The following is a 24,961-nucleotide window of genomic DNA, read 5'->3' as shown; positions in this document are numbered from 1 at the left end:
GCTATTGCAAGGAATTTAGGGATTTTACCATCTACGGTCCGTAAAATCATCAAAAGGTTCAGAGTATCTGGAGAAATTACTGCACGTAAGCGATGATATTACGGACCGTTGATCCCTCAGGTGGTACTGCATCAAAAACAGACATTGTGTTAAGGATATCACCACATGGGCTCAGGAACACTTCATAAAACCACTGTCAGTAACTACAGTTGGTTGCTACATCTGTAAGTGCAAGTTAAAACTCTGCTATGGAAAGCAAAATCCATTTTTCAACAACACCAAGGAACGCCGCTGGCTTTGCTGGGCTGAAGCTCATCTAAGATGGACTGATGCAAAGTGGAAAGGTGTTTTGTTGTCTGACGAGTCCACATTTCAAATTATATTTGGAAACTGTGGACGTGGTGTCCTCTGGAACAAAGAGGAAAATAACCATCCGGATTGTTATAGGCGCGAAGTTCAAAAGCTAGCATCTGTGATGGTATGGGGGTGTATTTGTGCCCAAGGCATGGGTAACTTACACATCTGTGAAGGCAGCATTAATGCTGAATGGTCCATACAGGTTTTGGAACAACATATGTTGTCATCCAAGCAACGTTATCATGGGCGCCCCTGCTTATTTCAGCAAGACAATGCCAAGCCACGTGTTACAACAGCGTGGTTTCGTAGTAAAAGAGTGCGGGTACTTTCCTGGCCCGTCTGCAGTCCAGACCTGTCTCCCATCGAAAATGTCTGGCGCATTATGAAGCGTAAAATACAACAGCGGAGACCCCGGACTATTGAACGACTGAAGCTCTACATAAAACAAGAATGGGAAAGAATTCCACTTTCAAAGCTTTAACAATTAGTTTCCTCAGTTCCCTAACGTTTGAGTGTTGTTAACAGAAAAGGTGATGTAACACAGTGGTGAACATGCCCTTTCCCAACTACTTTGGCATGTGTTGCAGCCATAAAATTCTAAGCTGATTATTATTTGCAAAAAAAAAACATATGAGTTTCAACATCAAATATCTTGTCTTTTTAGTGCATTGAACTGAATATGGGTTGAAAAGGATTTGCAAATCATTGTATTCCGTTTATAATTACATCTAACACAATTTCCCAACTCATATGGAAACGGGGTTTATATATCAAATAGTTGCCCATTAAAATTAGCTGAAGTCCGTTTAAACCGTACCATTTTAACATACCTTTTATGAAACAAAAAAAATACTTTTAGATAAGTATTGTATAATAACGACAGAAGAATGTAAGTATGATGTACAGCATTCACCTTCGGAAAGTGGACTTCTTCTGTATCTCCTTTCAGCTGTTTCCCCATCAAAAGCACCATCAGCAACCCTTCCATATTTTCATTGATAAATATCCACTGTTTGGATATTATTTTACATCCTTGACTGGCGCGAGACTCATTCTGCTTCAGTACAGTGCAGACTAGTATTGATATGCTCCAACTGCTTGATCAAGTCGACTACACGCGTTGTCATGTTATGGATCATCTATCCATACATTTTCTTCCGCTTATCTGATGTCGGGTCGCGGGTGCAGCAGCCTAAGCAGAGAATCCGAGACTTCCTTCTCCCCAGCAACTTCGTCCAGCTCCTCCCGGGGGATCCCGAGGCGTTCCCAGGCCAGCCGGGAGATATAGTCTTCCCCGTCGCCTCCTACCGGTCGGACGTGCCCTAAACACCTCCCTAGGGAGTCGTTCAGGCGCATCCTGACGAGATCCCCGAACCATCTCATCTGGTTCCTCTTGATGTGGAGGAGCAGTGGCTTTACTTTGAGCTCCTCCCGGATGACAGAGCTGCTCACCCTATCTTTAAGGGAGAGCCCCGCCACGAGACTGAGGAAACTCATTTTGGCCGCTTTTACCTGTGATCTTGTCCTTTCGGTCATGACCCAAAGCTCATGACCATAGGTGAGGATGGGAACATATATCAACCGGTAAATTGAGAGCTTTGCCTTCCGACTCAGCTCCTTCTTCACAACGGATCGATACAGCGTCCGCATTACTGAAGACGCCACACCGATCAGCCTGTCGATCTCACGATTCACTCTTCCCCCACTTGTGAACAAGACTCCGAGGTACTTGAACTCCTCCACAGGGGGAAACATCTGCTCGCCGTTCCCAGCAGACCCTCACAATGCATTTGGGCCTGCCAGGTCTGTCCGGCATCCTCCCCCACCATCGGAGCCAACTCACCACCAGGTGGTGATCAGTAGAAAGCTCTGCCCCTCTCTTCACCCGAGTGTCCAAAACATGAGGCCGCATATCCGATGACATAACTACAAACGATCATGGAACTGCGACCGAGGGTGTCCTGGTGCCAAGTGCACATATGGACACCCTTATGTTTGAATATTGTGTTCGTTATGAACAATCCGTGGCGAGCACAAAAGTCCAATAACAAAGCACCACTTGGGTTCAGATCCGAGTGGCCATTCTTCCCAAACACGCCTCTCCAGGTTTCACTGTCGTTGCCAACGTGAGCGTTGAAGACCCCCAGCAGAACAAGGGAATCACTCGGGGAGCACTCTCCAGTACTCCCTCATGGGAATCCAAAAACAGGGGGTACTCTGAGCTGCTGTTTGGTGCGTAAGCACAAACAACAGTCAGGGTCCGACCCCCAACCCGAAGGCGGAGGGAAGCTACCCTCTCGTCCACTGGGTTAAAGTCCAACGTCCAGGTTTTGAGCAGGGGGCCAACAAGAATTGCCACCCGAGCCCGTCGCCTCTCGCCTGTCATTGCTTGCAACGCCAGAGTGGAAAAGAGTCCAGCCCCACTCGAGAGAATTGGTTCCAGAGCCCTTGCTGTGCGTTGAAGTAAGTCCGACTATATCCAGCCGGAACTTCTCCACCTCGCGCACTAGCTCAGGCTCCTTCCTCCCCAGCGAGGTGACGTTCCACGTCCCAAGAGCTAGCTTCTGTAGCCGAGGATCAGACCGCCAAGTGCCCTGCCTTTGGCGGCCGCCCAGCTCACACTACACCCGACCTCTATGACCACTCCCATTAGTGGTGAGCCCATTGTAGGGGGGACCCACGTTGCCTGGGGATAGGCCAGGCCACCAGGCGCTTGCCATCGTGCCCCAACTCTGGGCCTGGCTCCAGAGGGTTGCCCCGCTGACCCGCGTCCGGGCGAGGGAAATCTAGGTCCTTGATATGTACTTTTCATAAAGGTCTTTGAGCTGCTTTTTGTCTGATCCCTCACCTAGGACCTGTTTGTCTTGGGAGACCCTACCAGGGGGCATAGAAACCCCCGGACAACATAGCTCCTAGGATCACTGGGACACGCAAACTCCTCTACCACGATAAGGTGGCAGCTCAGAGAGGAGATATTCCATACAAATGTTTATAAATGCTCTTTTATTATTTCATTATTTTCATATCTTATTTGAACAAGTTGGTTATCACACGAACCTATTCACCTGTATTACATGTATTTTTTATTTTATTTTTTATTCCTTTATGCAACTGTTTGATATATGGGGCAGTCTTTTCTATTTTTTTATTTCTTAAGTAACGCCGACATCGCTTCGTGATTTGCCAGTTGAACTTTGATGGACGTGTGTTTGAACCAATCAGCGCTCTTTGTGCTCAGTGTGAGACTGACCTGAGGCGGTTATTAACTAAAGTGTATTGACAAACTTTTGTCTTTGGTCACTCGTAACGACAGCTGTCCCTGTTGAGTACCTCTTAATTTGACAGCTGCTCTTCACTTTTTAGACAGTTTTATTCACTCTTGTCATAATTTGTCTTTTTTTTTTTTTTTAACTTGCAAAAACTAAGGATACAATATGACTGCAGAGATCCCAGAGATATTCAGGGCTTTTTTTGAGACTCCCTTTACTCTGCCGAGCTTCGACCTAGATGGTAAGTGATGGATAATGTAGCATTTATTTCATGTTATACAGTCAACTGCACAGAAATGCCAACTGCGAACATGTTGCATAACCCTGGTCATAGGCGTCGACGGACTAGTACAGACTTGTTTATAGGCTATAGAGAAAAATTAAACAGTGAAAAATGATTAGATAAACCAAATTCAACACGAACAGTCAATCAGTTGAATTAGGACTCGCGTAGATTATATTATACTAGCTCAATTACTCGAATCATTTTACAAATGTGTAGTTGTTCAATTCCACCACTAGGTGGGTTTAGTTAGCTTTATTTTGCTAAACAAGGCTATATAAAGTACTGGATTTAGACCTCTTGGCCAAATAAATTGTATACTCAATGCAGTCTGTTTTGCAATAATGCATGGCACGCGGCATGCAGAAGTGTTTACTTTTTTCACACTTGAAATAATTATTTTTTGTTTTGCTCCATTTCTTACCATTATCTGTACGCTGATGGTCTCTGGTCTGTATTTTACTACTGCTGTAAATGAGGTACACCTAGATACTATATAAATCCTCCGCAGGAAACGACATTTGCAAGCAATATAGAACGAACACATGTACAGGTACATTATGTACATGCACAATATATCAATATTGTGCAGTTGAGTTTATTTTCACATGTGTAGGGTTAAGATGTGCAATTGTTAAAGAGTTGCAGTAGACTTTGACTTTTTTCCCTGGTTGCATGCATGGTTTCAATGTATAGATAAATAATTTATTTGGTCGATCTTTGTTGTGTGCAAGCAACATTTGAGCAACCTTGCCTCGCCCTTTTTTTTTTTTTTTTTACTGACAATATGACATTAATTTTTGCAATGCATGCTCTCTGCAGGATACTGATATAACGGGTTGACCTTGTTATTGTGCACTGTATGTAGCGCCTCCTCCATGCATTTTCGACATGGTATGTTGACAACACATGTGATCACTGGGGAACTAATGACACTATATGCCGCACATCTTGGACGTTAAATGTAACTTTTTGAATTAATCCGATATCATGGAATTACATTATTTCATTATAGTTTTCTCAACATCTTTAAGACTTAACTACTCAAGGAAATATACCGGTTCTTAATTAAATATAAAAATAAGTGTGTGTGCGTGTGCATGTGTGTGTGTGTGTGTATATGTATGTATATGTATGTATGTGTGTGTATATATATATATATATATATGTATACACATGTATGTTTGTGTGTGTGTGTGTGTGTGTGTGTATATGTATATATATTTATAAGAAATTACAGTACAACTAATTCCACGTGCTCACATCAAATGTTGTACTGTAATTATAATGTACAGAACTGCTCCTTGCACGTTTTCTTGCGATATATAACTCGGTCAACCAATGACAACGCTGTTATTTGATCCCACGTTACCCATTGGCTGTTCTTAGAACCGCGCCCATTTTTTGTCAAGACCAACCAATCAGAGCAGTGCAGGGGCGGGGATTTTTAACATTGGGATGTGGCTTATTCTTTCCCGCATAACCTCTAGTTTATCTAGTCACGTGAGGAAGTGAGCCAACGATATCAGTAAATTGTTGGTTGTTAATTTATTTAGTCATTGCGAATACTTGTAGGAGAAAGTGTAAGCTTAAATAACAGACGTTTTAAAGCTGCGCAGGCGCTTATTTTAGTTTTTTTTTTAACGCGAACTAACGAGGAAGGGAAAATGTCCGGAGAAGCTGTCGTCGTCACACTGGAAACGGGCATCGGGGCCCCCACGTCGTTCCCCGTTGTTCTGAAGAAAATAATGGAAATGCCTCCGCCGAATATACTGGACGGTGATGAAGGTAAGGTGCCATCTGTTGACGGTAGCGTGTCGCTAAAAACATAAGCAAAAAAAAAAAAGATAAAACAACGAAAGGGGAGGGTCAACACATCAGGGATGGGCGATACTGCAAATATTGGATTGGTTTGGTTTTAATAAATATATAAGGCTTAGAATTGCTGTCATTTCAAGATCATGGAATACTTGTTTTGACGCTGATAAGAATAAAAAACACAAACAAAAATATTATAGGCAAACAAAATGTTTGCGTTGTACAATGCACAGTACATATATATACATATATATGAAAATACAATGTAATACTATCAAGTAAATAGTACATTCACTATCTTTATTGCAAAAGTAAATTCTGCAAAATTAGTAAACAAAATCAGAAACTACAATTATAGAAATATCCACAGAACAACAGATATTTGTAAAAAACAAACAAAATAAACTAAACATATGGGAGAACTGAAAAATAACGTATTATAATAGTATTGATTTGATGCTGGTGTTACATTTGTTATCCATCTTTAAATACAATAGAGCCAAGATTATGACTGTGTACATTTCCTGTGAGTTAAGACACTGACAAGGAGAAGCTGGGTCTGGATGACAGTGCCGACCTGGGCGGAGGAATCAGCGAGATGGGGCCGTCAGCCGCCCTCACACCCGCTATCTGGGACAAGACCATCCCCTATGAAGGCGAGGACTTCCACCTGGAGTACATGGACCTCGAGGACTTCCTCATGGAGAACGGCATATCCACGTCACAGGGAGAAGATTCCTTGCAGGGGAGCATTTCGATGGGAAAGAAGAAGGCCGTCAAAACCGAGGTTACGCCGGCCAACGTGGGCCTGCTGCCCATTGATGACCTGGGCAAGTGTGATGAGGAGGTGGTGATCATCACTAACTGTGAGACAGACATCACGTGTGATGTTTCGTCAGGTAAGTGGAGAAGAAGGAGTAGGGTTTCCTTAAATTTACAATTGAGTGCAGCTTTTACTAGACTAAGTCGGCAGACGCGCAGAATAGCTGCAATTAATTTAATTATAGAGTGGAATTGAAGTACACTGTTTGCTGTATCAATTCATCAATTAAGGAAGCGTCCACAAGCTATAAATGCTTGGTAATCTCAAATTAGCTTTTTATACGTTATGACATGCGATACAAAACTTACAATAACGTTAATTGTCTCAAGACACCCAATCTTCAGCCCTTCTCACGAGAAGTGCCTTCTGGATGAAATTAAACGTAAAGCAGTTTTGATAACAAATAAATGCAGTCTACACTCAAAGAGATGGAGATAAAGTGTTGAAAAGTTACTGTTTAGAAAAACTTAAGTTAGAATACTCATTTGAGAAAAATAGAATCATATTTGGATAAAACTACTTATATTCTTTACATCAAAATCCTGTGAATGTTTTATCCCATTACTAAATCACAGGAGTGAAGCTGATGTAATGTTTTGTTCTCCCACAACGGTGACTTGACTCCTTCAAAACGAACAATGAAATAAGTGGGAAAAAAACATAACCTGATACGCGGCGAAAGCATACTAATAATGGCTGAGTTCACCCTGTACTCGCGTCTGGTCTGATAATATGATAGGCAGCTTCCGTGAGTTATTATTAGGGATGGGCTGATTGATCGGCCACAGTTCACTATCGGCCGATTTTTGTAAAAAAGTATGTGATCGCCATTGTTGATTGTTGCATTTTATTGCAGATGACAAACGCCTATCCACTTTGGGTCTAGCTGACACTGTACATATTTTTAGTCTGACTAAACAGCAGCTAGCATCTCTGTTTCTCGATACACACTGTAGAGTCGCTTCTGTAAGCTAATAATAATCACTTTCATTACGGCACATAAACCAAAACTCTTTGTATCTTAAATATCATGTATTGCTAAACATATAAACAAAGAGGATGAAAATAAAGACCGAGTTTAAATATGATGATATGGTTCGACTGGGGCAGCACGGTGGAGAGAGGGGTTGGTGCGTCTACCTCACAATACGAAGGTCTTGAATAGTCCTGGGTTCAATCCCAGGCACAGGAGCTTTCTGTGTGGAGTTTGCATGTCCTCCCCGTGACTGCGTGGGTTTCCTCCGGGTACTCCGGCTTCCTCCCACCTCCAAAGACATGCACCAGGGGATTGGTTGATTGGCAACACTAAATGGTCCCTAGTGTGTGAATGTTGTCTGTCTATCTGTGTTGGCCCTGCGATGAGGTGGCGACTTGTCCAGGGTGTACCCCGCGTTCCGCCCAATTTTAGCTGAGATAGGCACCAGCGACCCCAAAGGGAATAAGCGGTAAAAAAGGGATGGATGGATGGTTAGACTGTCAATAGCACTCACCATAAATACATTGAAAAATGGACAGTTATGACATTTGAAGGGTATCAGTATTTGCATGGGTTCTTCTTGCTCACGGATGATCGTATCCAAATCGTCTGGTTTAAATCAGAAATTAAAAAACTTAAAACTTCAGGTTGTTTTCTTGAAAGTATTCAAAATTAAGTTACTGTCAAACTAAGGACGCGAATGAAAGTACATTAATTTACACATCATATATATGTATATATATGTGTGTGGAAATCATGTTAAATAAACAATACAGTTTGGTATAAAGTGAAACAAATCAATACAACCATACAGCATAAAGGCTGGCTCTTGAGCCGTTAGCTTAATGCTAACATAGAGTAGACTAGCCCAGGGGTCTGCAACCCGCGGCTATGGAGCCACTTGTGGCTCTTCTGTTTCGTTGTTGTGGCTCCCTCAGAGCCCTGTGATGAGGTGACGACTTGTCCAGGATGTACCCCGCATACCGCCTGAATGCAGCTGAGATAGGCGCCAGCGACCCCAAAAGGGACAAGTGGTAGAAAATGGATGGATGGAGGGCTCCCTCAGATTTTTTTAACCCCGGAGTGAAAAAAGGTTACCATTTTCAAAAAAAAGTTCTACAATTTCCGACTGTCTGTGAGGCCATGAACACTTGCTGGCTGACTCTTGAGGTGCAAGGAAGGCAAGTAAAAGAAACTGGAAGCCTCTGTGTTCAGTTCAGCTTCTCGAGTGTTCAACCCCTTGGGTAAGCTAACAAATAATACTTGCCAAAAAAGAAAATACAAAAGGATAAGTAGTTTAATTTCCAATGGACAGATTTGTTTTCCTGTAAATTAAAAGGTGAAAACTTAAAAGTTTCTAAACTCTGTTACATTTTGCGGCTCTATACTACTTTTCATTAGTGGAAGAAGTGGTAAAATGTCTCTTTTGATAGTAAAGGTTGCAGACCGCTGGACTAGGCCATTGACAGGCCAACAAAAATAAGCATTACAACTTGAACACATGTATAAAGAATGAGATTTTAACCAAGCAAAATTTATATAAAACAGCAAATGCATTTGTATTTTTAGGGGTGTAGTCCTCTGGTGTGCATTGGTTTAAAACTTTACTGCTGCAATTCACCCACAATATATAAAAATTAGGGGGGGGCAAATTAATGCGTTAATTACGCGTTAACTCATCAATCTATTAACGCCGACAATTATTTTATCGCACATTTGCGTATGTTGTTTACATGCTTTTATTTTGTTAACGCCTTTTCTTAACAAGATGGCATCTCCCGGATGTACTTCGGCGTCGAGGGGCTCTTGGTAAAGATGGAACATTTGGCAAAAATACCGGACAATTCTGCAAATTTCATGGCTGGCTTACAGCGTGGTCACTCCTGGATCACTTACGACCGCCAGACAATTCTGAATGTGGATAGATCGGGCCGTTTTGGACTGAATGACGCGTGGTTGCCAGACCGGCTAGCTAGCATGGGAATACAGCGGCATGTGAAGCAGCGGAGTATATGTTTTGTCTGTCTATTTATGAATAATGCAGACGAGGAGTGTTGGCTGAGTTCTTAACGTTTGCTTTCAGAGCGTGCATATCACAACATACAAGATGCCGTCATGGCGACACAACCTATACCGGGCTACCGCGCATGCTCGTCACTCCTGTTGCATGCTGGGTAGGGTAGTTCTTTTTTTCCCTGGCTCATAACATCACAATATAGTACCATGTATATGCGTTCAGTTTATCAAAGCACCAAGCAAACAATCGGAAAATTCCTATCGTATCAATTCCTAGATATGGTCATAATTATTTTAAGTGCACTACGCAGAATAAAAACAACATTATTAATATTGCTACTACGGATAATTTGATCAAAAATTCCCTAAAACAGCCCACTACCTATAATATAATATAGGTTTTTTAAAGATAAGATCCCTGATAAAAAAAAAAAAATGTTTCTGCTGTTACCTCAGAAATTGCCTGTTCAGATGTTATGATTGTGGCTCAGAGATTTGTATATAGATTATATTTATTTTCCATAACAAACAGGATAACTTAAATACCCTGGCAGTGGCAATAAGCTTAAATGTTTGTATTTACATTTTTTGAGTAGACTTTCATAAAATATGCTATTTAACTGCTACTGTTTAACAAGGACTGATTTAAATTGTGTTTGCACAACAAATGTTTGGCGCTTTTGTTCATGTGGGAGAATATTCCCATAAAGGTGCATTACACACTACTTTTGAATTCATTATTGGGCTTTGCGTATACAATGCAGTTAATCGCGATTAATTGGAGAAATAGTGCGATCAACTTTGATTAACATTTTTAATCGTTGCCCTGCCCTAATAAAAATACATTCATAAGTTTGGCCAATGGGATTGTTTACCAGGTTATGTATTCTTTTCTCCTTTTCAGAAGTAAAAACAGAAGCAGAGTGCACGTCCTCAGAGCCTGTCAATCCTGACGAAATTGAAGTCGAAATCAACTACGAACCAGACCCCACAGACCTGGTCTTGTCTAGTGTACCGGGGGGCGAACTCTTCAACCCCCGCAAACACAAGTTCAGCGAAGAAGAGCTCAAGCCTCAGCCCATGATTAAGAAAGCTAAAAAGGTGTACGTTCCTGAAGAACAGAAGGTATGTTATTACAACTGTAACATGCTTATAACTAGAGGTGGGGGAAGTAATTAATTTTTAGATGCCTTAAAATTTGGACATGGACAAATATACTGTAGAATCAATTGGTAAACGTCAGTAATCAATAATCAATGTATTTATTGCAAATAAAGTAATGAAGACAGTTGTAAAATTTGGCTGACTGCAGCGAGCCACCTCACTGAGAGATCCAACCACTTCCTTTACTATCGAGCACTTGTGGTACAGTATTGCACACTTTTTCATTAATTTAATAAATGTGGGAATTAACTGAACTGTTTCTTATTCCAATTGAATTGTTTATTAAAGTTGCAAGTGATAAACACTTATTTATTGAAACAAAAACATTTAAAGCTGCATCAAGATACATAAATAAGGATTCCCATCTCTACTTTTATTGCAATCTCTATTTTGATGATTCACTCCTAATAATACTTCCCATGAGTCTGTTTTAATGGCTGACCGTAGGGGTTTATTTCTCCACATTAATTCACATAACATTTAATCTCTACTAGCATATTTGGTCGAATTGACTACAACCGGCAGAAGTGTTGTTGATTACGTAGCATCTCGTTTGCAATATAAATGCTATTGCGCAACCTCTGATCAATATAAAAAGTATATGAACACTAGATGCTAATCAATGCCTTTCAATGATCATCAGAATAAACAATCACTAATAGTTCATGCCTTGCAGTTTGGTCCCTGTGCTAAAAGATGCTGCTAGTGGCTAGCAGCTAACTATGTTTGTGTACATCCATTCACAATCTGGAGTAGCCCTTCTAATTTAATGTCACCTGCATTACAGCAAATAAACTACATTTCTTACAAGTAATGTAAAAAAATGTAGTTTGTCACTGGGGGGACTTAAAAAAGAGGCTAAAAATGTGACACATCAAGCAAGATAACCGCAGGCGACAAGAAAACATGCTAACCCGTAGGCTAGCTTGAAACAAATAATAAGCTTAGTTTGCTTTAGCAGACGTGTCGATGGACCCAGAAGGGCTTCTGAAGAGAAAAAAATTAATGATTTCAATGAGTAATATATAGTAGTTTTTGCTTTTGTTAAGTTATTGTGTACTTTTGACTTTGTTTTTCTTAAACTATAGTATGTAATAAAATTAAATAATGAAATGGTTAAATATGTAGTTGATATTGTTCCACTGCTTCCTGTGTTTTTCTCCGAATTACAATTGTGATTAAAATTTTTTTAAAGCAAAATCCTACATTGATCTTAAATGTTTTAGTTGGTTAGGTTTGGGTTAGGGTTGGTCATAGTCACACATGTTTATATATATATATATATATATATATACAATATAGATATATACACACACCAGAAGAGCTTTGCATGAGTCCACCGTTGTAGTCGGATATAGTCAATAAGTTTTTTTGTTTTTTTTATCCTCCTGTTTTGGGGTAGACTGGCTTGTACATGCACATGCATCCTCTGCTGTTGACATTTATAATACTGTACAAAATAACATATACCTCTAACTTAGTAAAGTCTAACTGAAAGCTCTAAAAACAACATAATATGGCTGACAGGGGGAAGACGCTTTTTGATGATAGTTTGTAAAACATAATCAATGCAAAATGTTGGCCAAAAAACACCATAACATGTTATGTACACCACAAGAAAATATTTAAAATGTAGAAAAAAGTCAGAAAATGACCCCTTTAAAAAGGAATCAAGACCAATTACAGAGAAAGTAAAGCCGTTCTGTTAGTAATTTATTTTTATATCCTTGATCGAACAACATGCATACGAAGTTTGTAGTTTGTGGGAATTAATTTGTAAAATGTGTTGTTAAGCCTGGGCCAATAGCACATCTTGCTCAACAATATATTGGGCCACAAATTATTGCCGATTAACAATATCAGTGCCATTATTTTCTTTAAGAACAAATTAACCACTGATGTGATGATAATACATAACAATAATGCATGTGTATCCTTTTGAATACAATAAACTTTTGTTTCTCGTATATATCAACATTGTAATTGAAATGTAAACGTTTAAACTTTCAAGTTAAGTAAACAAACCATAAGAATTAACTATACTAAGTCTGCAAAATGTAGCACTTAAATAAAAATGTAAACCAAACACAATAGCATATATTAAGGAGTGGATTGGGGGTTCCTCAAATATACACAACCCAAAAAAATGGCTAAATAAAATATTGACAAACAAAGTTGCACTTCAATATTGAACATGAAGGCAGAGGTAGACTTGTACATTATTTAACTGACAATCAAGTTTGGAACTTTGTAAACAAAAGTGCAGAGTAACAATATAAACACTACGGTATAAGTGTTTATATACCGTAGTATAAAAAATAAAAAATTTTCCCCTCAAAAGTCTTATGCAAAAAAAAACTTAAAGTTTGGTAAATTCCAAGAGAGGAAACACCAAGATGACATTACATGACAACATGACAAACGTTTGCAGCACTTTTAGAAATGCAAGTTTTTCAACAGTGTTAATTGGCAGCATGCCTTTGGCAATGTATTTAATTAACCACACTTTCTGTGAGTGGACAGCATTTTACTCCGTTTTGTTTAAGCTCTCCTTGTTCACCAAATGTGGAGTGAGTGCAGGTTTAATTTATTTGTGCATATTCGGCAAACTGGCTCCTCATTGTTAATAGGCTAATCTTGTTCCAAAGATTCCTGAAATATTTCCACTTCTGCGGTGGCATTTGGTTTTGTGATCGATTTGTCCGTGTATGCTACTAAACGTGTTGGTAGTGGGCCAACTTTTTGCACTGTGTGATGCTATCAAACAGCAGCTCACGCCTTGCCGCACAGAGTCCAAGACACTTAATCAATTGATAGATTAATCGATTAAAAAAATAATTGTTTAAAAACGTATCAAAATTGATTGTAATGAACATTTAAAAAAGTGAATTAGTCAAATGCCAGTATCCTATTTGGAGAATTGTCACAGCTGAGCTGTTAAAACTGTCATTCAGACAAGAAAAGACAAAGGGAATAATATTGATTCTGTTTTAGAGCTATTTAAGAGACAATATGTCACAATGAGAATGTGAGTATGCTGTTTGGTGGTTTCACAGTGACTCTGCCTTCTGGGACTATTTGTTTACACTAGCCACCACTAATATGGACCAATGTGGTTTGAGTGGAAATAATGTGTGCATGAATCAGACCAAGAAGGAAAACAAAACTTTTTTTTTTTTTTAAATGAAGAGTTCCTCAAGAGCTCAGTCACATATATATATGATTCCTCCTTTTTATTTATTACTCAAAACTAAAATGGGAATGTTAGACTTTGAATACAATTTGGAATAAATGCTCAATAAGACATGAGAGTTCTGTGCAAAAACTTAAGCTTGAGTCAAGGGGGAAATATATTTTTTATACTAGTCACTTAATATTTTAGTCCAGTTTCCGTATTTTGCAATTCTGATGTACTGGTACTAAACTCTAAAAAAACATTTTACATTTTGGCAAGTCATATGTTCTTGTTTTGTTGGCACATAATTTTGTTTATTTTCAGTTCAACCGATTCTTTGATACCCATCCATCCATTTTTCTACCGCTTATTCCCTTTTGGGTTCGCAGGGGGCGTTGGGCGCTCGGCTACAATCGGGCGGAAGGCGGGGCAAACCCTTGAGAAGTTTTTTTATAGTCTTTGGTATGACTTGGCCGGGGTTTGAACTCACAACCTACCGATCTCAGGGCGGACACTCTAACCACTAGGCCACTGAGTAGGTCTGATACCAACAGGCAAAAAATACAATGTTTTTTTATCAGTATTGTCAGTACCCAATACTGCACATTTCTTCCTCGGCGAGCCATGTTAATTGGCATATGACCCCTGAGCAACAATGCCAGTGATTTCCACATACTTTATTTACTGTACATATTTATTTATGGCGGCTTGCAACAAATGCAGATTTGATGCTTCCGGTTTGTCCCTGCTCATCAAAAAATTGTAATTGAACTGTTGACGGTATGCATCGTAACTTTGCTTTTAAACACGCCTGGTTTGCCAGATAATAAGACGCATAAGGGCCTGTGTTGACAATTAGTAAGGTAGCAAAGTAGGAAAGGATGTGAGAGAGGAGCGTGTCTTGAGTCATGCATTTATTCGGTGCTTAAATACTAACACTGGGGATGGGCGGTATTGCTTAAAATCTATATTGCAATATATATTGCATCCTCCTGCAACAATCTAGGCTTGGCTGATGTGGCCTAAACATAAAATCTGTAGTAATATACATTGTATGCAAATAAATAATCAAGTAAAATGTTGAGAATACCTTAGTTTCAGTAAGTGGATAAACGCAACCTTGTTCAGTCACACATCTTGGTGGTGTGCAGAGCGACTGCTTTAGTGACTGTTTTTCACTGTGCTTCTTAATCAACATACATGGTACCTTGTGTAAATGATTTTACCATTGTAAACTGTTTTTTAGACAGAGTTTGTTGGTTTTGCGGCCTTGTTCGCCTCATAATTAGTTGCATTTCTCGCACTCGACTGGAGGTTTTGGTTTCAGATGCTGTTATACATTTTTGGTGCTGATGACATTTTAAAATATAGTTTTCTGTGTGCTGTTACTTGTTTGACGCAAACTACTGACAACACTTTTCTTTTCTTCGGAACAATCTCGTTCTGGTTAGCGAGCTTTTATAGTCATTTTTTGCTTGGTGTTTGAACCTCCGCTAAGGAGGTAAAGAGGAAGGCAGAAGCTACAGGAGCTCCTGTGGGGAAAAAGTATGCTGGAGCAAGAGGAGGAAAACAAATATTTTATCAATATAATCAATGTATCCCCCAGGCCTATTACAATATATTATTTGGCATATAAATTAAAATAAAACTATTTTCAACATGTTACAAGGGCAACTCATTTGGCTGCTGAAGCATGGAGTTACATATTGTGTCAAATCCAGTTGTATTATTTTCTTAAAATAATTATTAGTCTACATGATAACTTACTGTTAATATTTGTTTACTTTTTGCTGTAACCTGTTTCTATTTAAACTTGTGTTAAAATGTAATAAACACCAATTATTCTGTTGTTTGGATACTTTACATTAGTTTTGGGCAATAGTTCAAATGTGGGTATCGATCCAACACCAAGCAGTTGCAGAAAAGCACTGAAACAGTATTAGTCATACCGTTGCTGGTACTTAAAATTTTCAGGGTCATTAAATTATTAAATTTTTTATCACAACTGTGAACTGACAATATAAATTATTTATTTAATGATTTCCTTATTGCCTTTTATTACATACAAATTGTACTACAAAGTTAATAGCGCAAAATAACTATAAACAAAAGCGAAATCTACTAATGTTTTTTACTTCTTGAGTTGGTAAACGATTTAAAAAAAGACAAAAGATCTAACGAGTGTAGTATTTGTAATATACTAATACTGTATTTGTTATCATTACAATGGATCTATTTGCAGAATGCGGCTTTTTTATGGAACCATGGCACATTGTAAAAATTAGATAAACCAAAAAAATGAAAAGAGAGAGAGAAAAAAGGCTTACACTAGTTGAAATCAATCAATCAATCAATCAATGTTTACTTATATAGCCCTAAATCACTAGTGTCTCAAAGGGCTGCACAAACCACCACGACATCCTCGGTAGGCCCACATAAGGGCAAGGAAAACTCACACCCAGTGGGACATCGGTGACAATGATGACCCAGTGGGACGTCGGTGACAATGATGACTATGAGAACCTTAGAGAGGAGGAAAGCAATGGATGTCGAGCGGGTCTAACATGATACTGTGAAAGTTCAATCCACAATGGATACAACACAGTCGCGAGAGTCCAGTCCAAAGAGGATCCAAGACACAGCAGCGAGAGTCCCGTTCACAGCGGAGCCAGCAGGAAACCATCCGAAGCGTAGGCGGACCAGCAGCGCAGAGATGTCCCCAGCCGATACACAGGCGAGCAGTACATGGCCACCGGATCGGACCGGACCCCCTCCACACGGGAGAGTGGGACATAGAAGAAAAAGAAAAGAAACGGCAGATCAACTGGTCTAAAAAGGGAGTCTATTTAAAGGCTAGAGTATACAAATGAGTTTTAAGGTGAGACTTAAATGCTTCTACTGAGGTGGCATCGCAAACTGTTACCGGGAGGGCATTCCAGAGTACTGGAGCCCGAACGGAAAACGCTCTATAGCCCGCAGACTTTTTTTGGGCTTTGGGAATCACTAATAAGCCGGAGTCCTTTGAACGCAGATTTCTTGCCGGGACATACGGTACAATACAATCGGCAAGATAAGATGGAGCTAGACCGTGTAGTATTTTATACGTAAGTAGTAAAACCTTAAAGTCACATCTTAAGTGCACAGGAAGCCAGTGCAGGTGAGCCAGTACAGGTGTAATGTGATCAAACTTTCTTGTTCTTGTCAAAAGTCTAGCAGCCGCATTTTGTACCAACTGTAATCTTTTAATGCTAGACATGGGGAGACCCGAAAATAATACGTTACAGTAGTCGAGGCGAGACGTAACAAACGCATGGATAATGATCTCAGCGTCTTTAGTGGACAGAATGGAGCGAATTTTAGCGATGTTACGGAGATGAAAGAAGGCCGTTTTAGTAACGCTTTTAATGTGTGCCTCAAAGGAGAGAGTTGGGTCGAAGATAATACCCAGATTCTTTACCGTGTCGCCTTGTTTAATTGTTTGGTTGTCAAATGTTAGAGTTGTATTATTAAATAGAGTTCGGTGTATAGCAGGACCGATAATCAGCATTTCCGTTTTTTTGGCGTTGAGTTGCAAAAAGTTAGCGGACATCCATTGTTTAATTTCATTAAGACACGCCTCCAGCTGACTACAATCCGGCGTGTTGGTCAGCTTTAGGGGCATGTAGAGTTGGGTGTCATCAGCATAACAGTGAAAGCTGATACCGTATTTGCGTATGATGTCACCTAGCGGCAGCATGTAGATGCTGAAGAGTGCAGGGCCAAGGACCGAACCCTGGGGAACTCCACACGTTACCTTAACATAGTCCGAGGTCACATTGTTATGGGAGACACACTGCATCCTATCAGTAAGATAAGAGTTAAACCAAGACAGGGCTAAGTCTGACATACCAATTCGTGTTTTGATACGTTCTAATAAAATATTATGATCGACGGTATCGAAAGCAGCGCTAAGATCGAGGAGCAGCAACATAGATGACGCATCAGAATCCATCGTTAGCAATAGATCATTAGTCATTTTTGCGAGGGCTGTCTCCGTGGAGTGATTTGCCCTGAAACCGGATTGAAAGGTTTCACATAGATTGTTAGACGCTAAGTGTTCATTTAACTGCTCCGCAACAATTTTTTCAAGGATTTTTGAAATAAAGGGAAGGTGAGACACCGGTCGGTAATTTACCATGAGGTCAGGATCGAGGTTAGGTCTTTTAAGAAGAGGATGAATAACCGCTTTTTTGAATGCTAGGGGAACACTGCCCGAGGAGAGTGATAAGTTTATGATATTTAGCACTGATGGACCTAATAATTCAAAGAGCTCCTTGATCAGTTAAATGTTGATTATAATCATAAATATTGTCCTTTAAATATGTTTTATCCTTTTTATCAGCCTATTTCACTACATGTTACGTGACGTCATGCCACCATCATATTGAGAGATACTTAAGAACAATATTCTGGATTTTATATCAACTTGAACGTTCCAAATTTATTTTGAGTGTAAAATTGTTCGACAGTTTGTCACAATGTTAGTTTGCAGCCGAGGCAGCCTTTAAATACACACAGCTGCTGTTTTGTCGTCTCACAGTGACTCGGCACTCTGTGACTTTTTGTTTACACCGGCCACCACTAATATGCACCACTAATATGGACCAATGTGATTTGACAGGAGAAATATTTTTGGGAATTATCCGACCAATAAAAAAAAACGTAACAGTTTTTTCTCAAAAGGAAACCATTCCTCAAGATCTTAATCACTTTCATGTAAACACAATTCCTTCCTTTTAGTTGCAACGCAAAACAAGCATTCATTTGGAATAACTGCTTAGTGAACCATGACATTTTACTGCAAATAATTAAATATATAAAATAAAAGGGGAAATATATTTTTCTTACTAGGCACTTACTATGTTAGACCAGTTGGCCTTTTTTGAATTTATGATATACTATCTGAGATACACTTCTTAAAAATCATATGTTCTTGTTCGGTTGGCACATTATTTTACTTATCTTCAGTAAAATGTGTCAGATTTTCAGTACATATCAAGATAAGGATACTGGTCTAACACAGTAAAAGAAAATACAGTGCATCTGGAAGTTATTCTGCAGTGCTTCACTTTGTCCACGTTTTGTGAGTGACAACCTAAATCCCAAAATGAAATACAATTTTTTCCCCCCTCAAAATTCTACACAAAATATCCCCAAATGACAACATGAACAACATTGTTGACATCTTTGTAAATGTATTAATAAAACAAAACTAAAAAAATATATACATATTGTTTCCCAATTCAATTATTGGTTGAAAATACATACTTATTAATGGGGATATGCCGATCTACTGGCCACCGATCAGTATTGGATGATTTTTCGTGAAAAAGTATTTAATTCCCGTTGTTGATTAATGCCAGTCACAAACGCCGATCCCCATAGCATCCTCCATTGCGGCAAATAAATTACATATGACCGATGCTAGAGTAATTAGGTCGATATTTTTATTGCCGCAAAATCTTTTTTTTGTTTTTGTTAACGAACTGTGGTAATAATTCCCTGGACACAGGAGGAGGGCAAAAACCTAAGGATTTAAATGAGTTGTAGAAAGTACATTTTGATTTGGTTTACTTATTGTGTACTTTTGACTTTGTTTTGCTTAAACAGTTGCATGTAATAAAAGAAAATAAGGAACTAGTTTAAATATTACAATAGAACTCATCATAAATAAACGATTTACAGTTAATAGTGATCGGTATCGGCTGAAATCACTCATGGAGGATGAGAATCGGCGGCATAAAACCCTGATTGGAACAGCATTACTTAAAACATCATCTTTTGTCGTGTAGCCATATAAATACCTATTCAAACAATGACATTTAGCATTCATTCTTATCAATTTAATTTCCTTTCATGTGACCAATTATTTTTACCAAAAAATGGTATGCAATCAAATTCCTTTCCTGTAGTGTCAACCAATTAATGGACAGAAGTGTGTTTTCTTAAAGTTGTGCGCTTTGGAAATGCTGAAACAGCAAAACAAGGTTACCGTGGCAAACACGTTTGTTTCTATCTTGCAGGACGAAAAGTACTGGCAGAGACGAAACAAAAACAACGTGGCAGCCAAGCGCTCACGCGACGCCCGCAGACTAAAAGAGAACCAGATCACGGTGCGAGCGGCGTTCCTGGAGAGGGAGAACTCGGTTTTGAGGACGGAGGTGGCGGACCTCCGCAAGGAGTGCAGTTCCTACAAGGACATCGTGGGTCACTACGAAGCCAAATTTGGAAAACTGTAAGGGACACAATATGTGTATGAAATGTTGTCAGATGTGCTGACACAACACAATACACTTTGTGGGCTGACGAACAGGGAGGGAGGGAGGAGTCATTTCCTGCTTGTTGCTGGTGAAATGTCCTTCAACACAAATATGTCACTCATCCTTCTTCTCTTCTCTTTCAAGTGCGGTGCCAGAAGACCACATTTGATTTATTTTTACAACACGTGAATAAACAAATGACACACACAGAACAGTTTAATAGACCGGGTGTAGAAGAGGAGGAGCCACAGCAGCAGTGTGTGCGCAATGCAAAGCAATACAAGCTAATACAATGTAGCTGTACTTTTTTTAATCATCCATGTAAGTGAATAAGATGATAGTCAAATACATAACAGAATTTAATTGTCATTACACTTTAAAAACTACAACCAAATTAGTTTTCAATGCATTGCCCCGATGTGTATTTTCATTTAAGTGATAATTATGGGTTTCGTTGTACAGTATATCTTTAAGGGAGCGATTACAATATTTCAAAGATGGTATAGTTGGTTCATCTTCACATGTCTTTTTTAAAAAGAAGTGTCTTTTTTCATTGATAGTAAATGACTGGGACATGTCTTCAGGGGATTAGTGATATTCTGTGATTCCTGTTTCAGTTTGTGTGTCTACCGCTCTTATTTCTGCACAGCAGATCCTACTTGAAATTGTCTCATAAGTTGAAAAAAGATCTATCAAATGTAAACAATCTGATGATTTTACAATTCCTGTCCACTTGACAGTACAAAGACAAAAACCAGAGAATGCATCTTTTGCATGGCTGTAAAAGTGTTTAAATCATTTGAACAACACTTTAAGCTTAATGATAGGCATGGGTGTCTTTACAGAAGGCACAATTAAACAGTTATATTTGATTCCTAGTTTTTTTGGCTCCGTTAGGATTTTTTTTTGTCTTGTCTAAATCATTTCATAGCCACACAATAAAGTACGTATTTTATTAAGTGTCTATATTCCCCACTGCTGTGCTTCCATCCATTATTTTACTTAAACTATTCTTTTTCAGTCTTTGACTCATCTTCTAACAGCCACGACTCTATATATCTCATAAATAACTAGTCTTATTTGTTTCCATTCAAATCCAGTAACATTGATGTAATGTTGATATCATATAAATATTGGGCTTCCTGACTTGTTCAAGTTGTTCCAATGCAATCCGAATTGCAAAGCAGGACACGTTTTGAGGGGATTCTGTCATACTTCTGTCTTTGTGAAGTAGTATTTTGAATTTATGGGTGTGGTTACCTTCATGTACATATACTGTGTATAAATAAAGCCTTGTTGACAAAATCTTACTGTTTATTCCATAATATTTTACTTCAGAACTCGCAAATGAAAAGCTAGAGCTATAATGTAGTCATTTATTTAAACTAAAAGTAAACACCTTGCAGTTAACCTAGGGTTGCAATTTATTGGAAGGTCACACAAAACACCACAACCTAACATGGTCTGAGACTGCAAATTTGTACTTACAATAAATGCTTGCTGTATTTTTTGCCATAATTTTGTTCCTCCATTCTACATGATTTTTACAAAAAGGGTTTTTTCACTTACGAAATCCAAAACCACTGGAGTTGGCACATTGTGTAATTTGTAAATAAAAACAGAATACAATGATTTGCAAATCCTTTTCAACTCATATTCAATTGAATTGACTGCAAAGACAAGATATTTAATTTATTTTAGGCTTCATAATGCTCCACACATTTTCAAAGGGAGACAGGTCTGGACTACAGGCAGTACCCCCACTCTTTACTATGAAACCACGCTGTTGTAACACATGGCTTGGCATTGTCCTGCTGAAATAAGCAGGGGCGTCCATGAAAACGTTGCTTGGATGGCAACAAATGTTGCTTTAAAACCTGTATGTACCTTTTAGCATTAATAGTGCCTTCACAGATTTGTAAGTTACCCATGCCTTGGACACTAATACATCCCATACCATCACAAATGCTGGCTTTTGAACGCCTAGAACAATCCAGATGGTTCTTTTCCGCTTTGTTCCGGAGGACACAACGTCCACAGTTTAACAAAAACTATTTGAAATGTGGACTCTTCAGACCGCAGAACACTTTTCCGCTTTGCATCAGCCCATCTTAGATGAACTCGAGCCCAACGAAGCAGGTGTTGTTGATAAGTGTCTTGTTTTGCATTGTAGAGTTTTAACCTGCACTTACAGATGTAGCAATGAATTGTAGTTACTGACAGTGATTTTCTTAAATGTTCCTCAGACCATGTGGTGATATCCTTTACACAATGATGTCACTTTTTGATGCAGTACCATCTGAGAGATCGGAGGTCAAGGGCATTCAATGTTTATTTCGCTTACGTACAGGGATTTCTTCAGATTATTTTAACCTTTTGATGATATACTGTAGGTGGTGAAATCCCTAAATTCCTTGCAATAGCTTGTTGAGAAACATGTTGTTCTTAAACTGTTGGACAATTAGCTCACGCATTTGTTCACAAAGTGGTGACCCTCGCCCCATCCTTGTTTGTGAATGACTAAGCATTTCATGGAAGCTGCTTTTATACCCAATCATGGCACCCACATGTTCCCAATTAGCCTGTTCACCTGTGGGATGTTCCAAATAAGTGTTTGATGAGCATTCCTCAACTTTCTCAGTCCTTTTTGCCACGTGTGCCAGCTTTTAAAAAAAAAAAAAACATGTTGCAGGCATCAAATTCCAAATGAGATAATATTTCCCGGGCTTCACGGTGGCAGAGGGGTTAGTGCGTCTGCCTCACAATACAAAGGTCCTGCAGTCTTGGGTTCAATCCCGGGCTCGGGATCTTTCTGTGTGGAGTTTGCATGTTCTCCCCGTGAATGTGTTGGTTCCCTCCGGGTACTCAAGCTTCCTCCCACTTCCAAAGACATGCACTTGGGGATAGGTTTATTGGTAACACTAAATTGGCCCTAGTGTGTGAAGGTGAGTGTGAATATTGTCTGTCTATCTGTGTCGGTCCTGCGATGAGGTGGCAACTTGTCCAGGGTGTATGCCGCCTTCTGCCCGATTGTAGCTGAGATAGGTGCCAGCGCTCCCCGCGACCCCAAAAGGGAATAAGCGGTAGAAGATGGATAATATTTGCCAACAATAGGTTTCCAGTTTGAACGTGAAGTATCTTGTCTTTGCAGTGTATTCAATTGAATATAAGTTGAAAAGGATTTGCAAATCATTGTATTTTTTATTTATTTGCGAATTACACAACGTATGGTTTTGGGTTTTGTATTTTCAATGTCCCAATTATTTCACATGTGTATGCTATACTGGCAGTTATTCCACAAATACACCAAAGCCAAACAGGAAATATAGTAAGTGCTTGAAATTGTTCAAAGTCCCCCCAAAATTTTGGGATTCATATTTGTTTTACTTTGTTTGCTCAAATCTCCCATATTTGTTTTACTATGTTTGCTCAAATCTCCCAATCAACTTCAGCACTAAACAAAAATACCAAACATGCAATGTTTATTTCATTCTAATCTTTTGGGGTGGGGATGTGCCCATGGATTGGTCACCGATCAGTATCAGAAGTTCTTTGTGAAAAAGTACATCGCTGACATTGTTAGTCCCCCGGCCACTATGTTAAAAATCACCTCCATTAGGACAATAAAACTGCCTTTCATTGTATATTAAGTACTGGAGGATGAGGCTTATATTACACACAGGAACTAGTTCAAATATTAAATGAAATTACTGCCAAAATTCCACAAACACACAAAAAAGTAAAAAAAAAAATCATTTTCGTCATTGAAAAAAAAAGTGTAAGTAAAAAATGTTTTGCTAATTAAAAACAATTCACAATTATAAAAACTATTTCAATTAAAAAATATATATTGAAGTATAAAAACAATTTTCGTTAAGCGGTAGAAATGGATGGATTCCACCATGCGCGATTCACGCACTTTCACTCAGGTCACCTGTAAATCGCACTAGACAACGACAGGTAGTGCTGCTGAGTCAATTTAAGACCTTCTGAGTTGTTATTTGCGCTTGTTGCCCTCAGCCAAAAAAAGCAGGCTGGGGAGTAAAATGGCAGACAAGAGGGGAAACTTACAGGTTGAGCTTGTTTTCTCTCTTCTGTCCGCCATGTTACTCCTCACACTAACTCAGCAGCACCACCTGTCGTAGAGTTCGATTCAAGGGGGCTCTGAGTGCCAAGTGCGTGGATTGCGCAGAGTGAATTGTTTTTATACTTGCGAATCGTTTCTAATTGAAGACAATTGTTCTTTATATGTGCATGTCTTTGGAGGTGAGAGGAAGCCGGAGTACCCAAAGACATGCACCTGGGGATAGGTTGATTGGCAACACTAAATTGGCCCTAGTGTGTGAATGTGAGTGTGAATGTTGTCTGTCTATCTGTGTTGGCCCTGCGATGAGGAGACTTGTCCAGGGTGTAACCCGCCTTCCGCCCGATTGTAGCTGAGAGGTACGGGCGCCCCCCCAAAGGGAATAAGCGGTAGTAAATGGATGGATGTTCTTTATATGCATTAAAATGTTTTTATATTTGCAAATCCTGAGTCTTTTGGTCAAATGTTTTTTCAATTAGGCTAATTTCGCATAACAAGTTATTTTTCTAATTCATACCTAGGATAGATAATCCACATTAAAAAACATTTTTGACATTTTTCTTTAAGGCTGAAATTTGAGCAAAAAAGTGACAAAAAAAATATGAAACCAAAACATTTTGGGACCTTTCAAAAACTTGTATGTCCTAAAATTCAAATCAAAACCACAACCACCACCACCCAGAAGCAAAGACAGGAA

General features: G+C 39.1%; 1 protein-coding gene across 2 annotated transcripts; it reads left to right on the top strand.

Moving 5' to 3' along the window:
• The first annotated feature begins 3,605 nt into the window (after nucleotides 1-3,605).
• On the top strand, nucleotides 3,606-21,485 carry tefa (TEF transcription factor, PAR bZIP family member a). 2 transcript variants are annotated; one of them, XM_061908966.1, is made up of 5 exons: nucleotides 3,606-3,867; nucleotides 6,264-6,626; nucleotides 10,447-10,667; nucleotides 19,944-20,155; nucleotides 20,325-21,485. In XM_061908966.1, the coding sequence occupies exons 1-5, from the start codon at nucleotides 3,792-3,794 to the stop codon at nucleotides 20,347-20,349; spliced, it is 897 nt and encodes a 298-aa protein (XP_061764950.1). In that variant the 5' UTR covers nucleotides 3,606-3,791; the 3' UTR covers nucleotides 20,350-21,485. The 2 variants fall into 2 exon arrangements, with proteins under 2 accessions (XP_061764950.1, XP_061764949.1); XM_061908965.1 differs by lacking the exon at nucleotides 3,606-3,867 and adding an exon at nucleotides 5,389-5,697.
• Nucleotides 21,486-24,961: the final 3,476 nt, after the last annotated feature.

This window comes from Nerophis ophidion, linkage group LG08 (assembly GCF_033978795.1).
Source record: "Nerophis ophidion isolate RoL-2023_Sa linkage group LG08, RoL_Noph_v1.0, whole genome shotgun sequence".
Classification (NCBI taxonomy): domain Eukaryota; kingdom Metazoa; phylum Chordata; class Actinopteri; order Syngnathiformes; family Syngnathidae; genus Nerophis; species Nerophis ophidion.
This window is presented reverse-complemented; position numbering and strand designations above follow the sequence as displayed.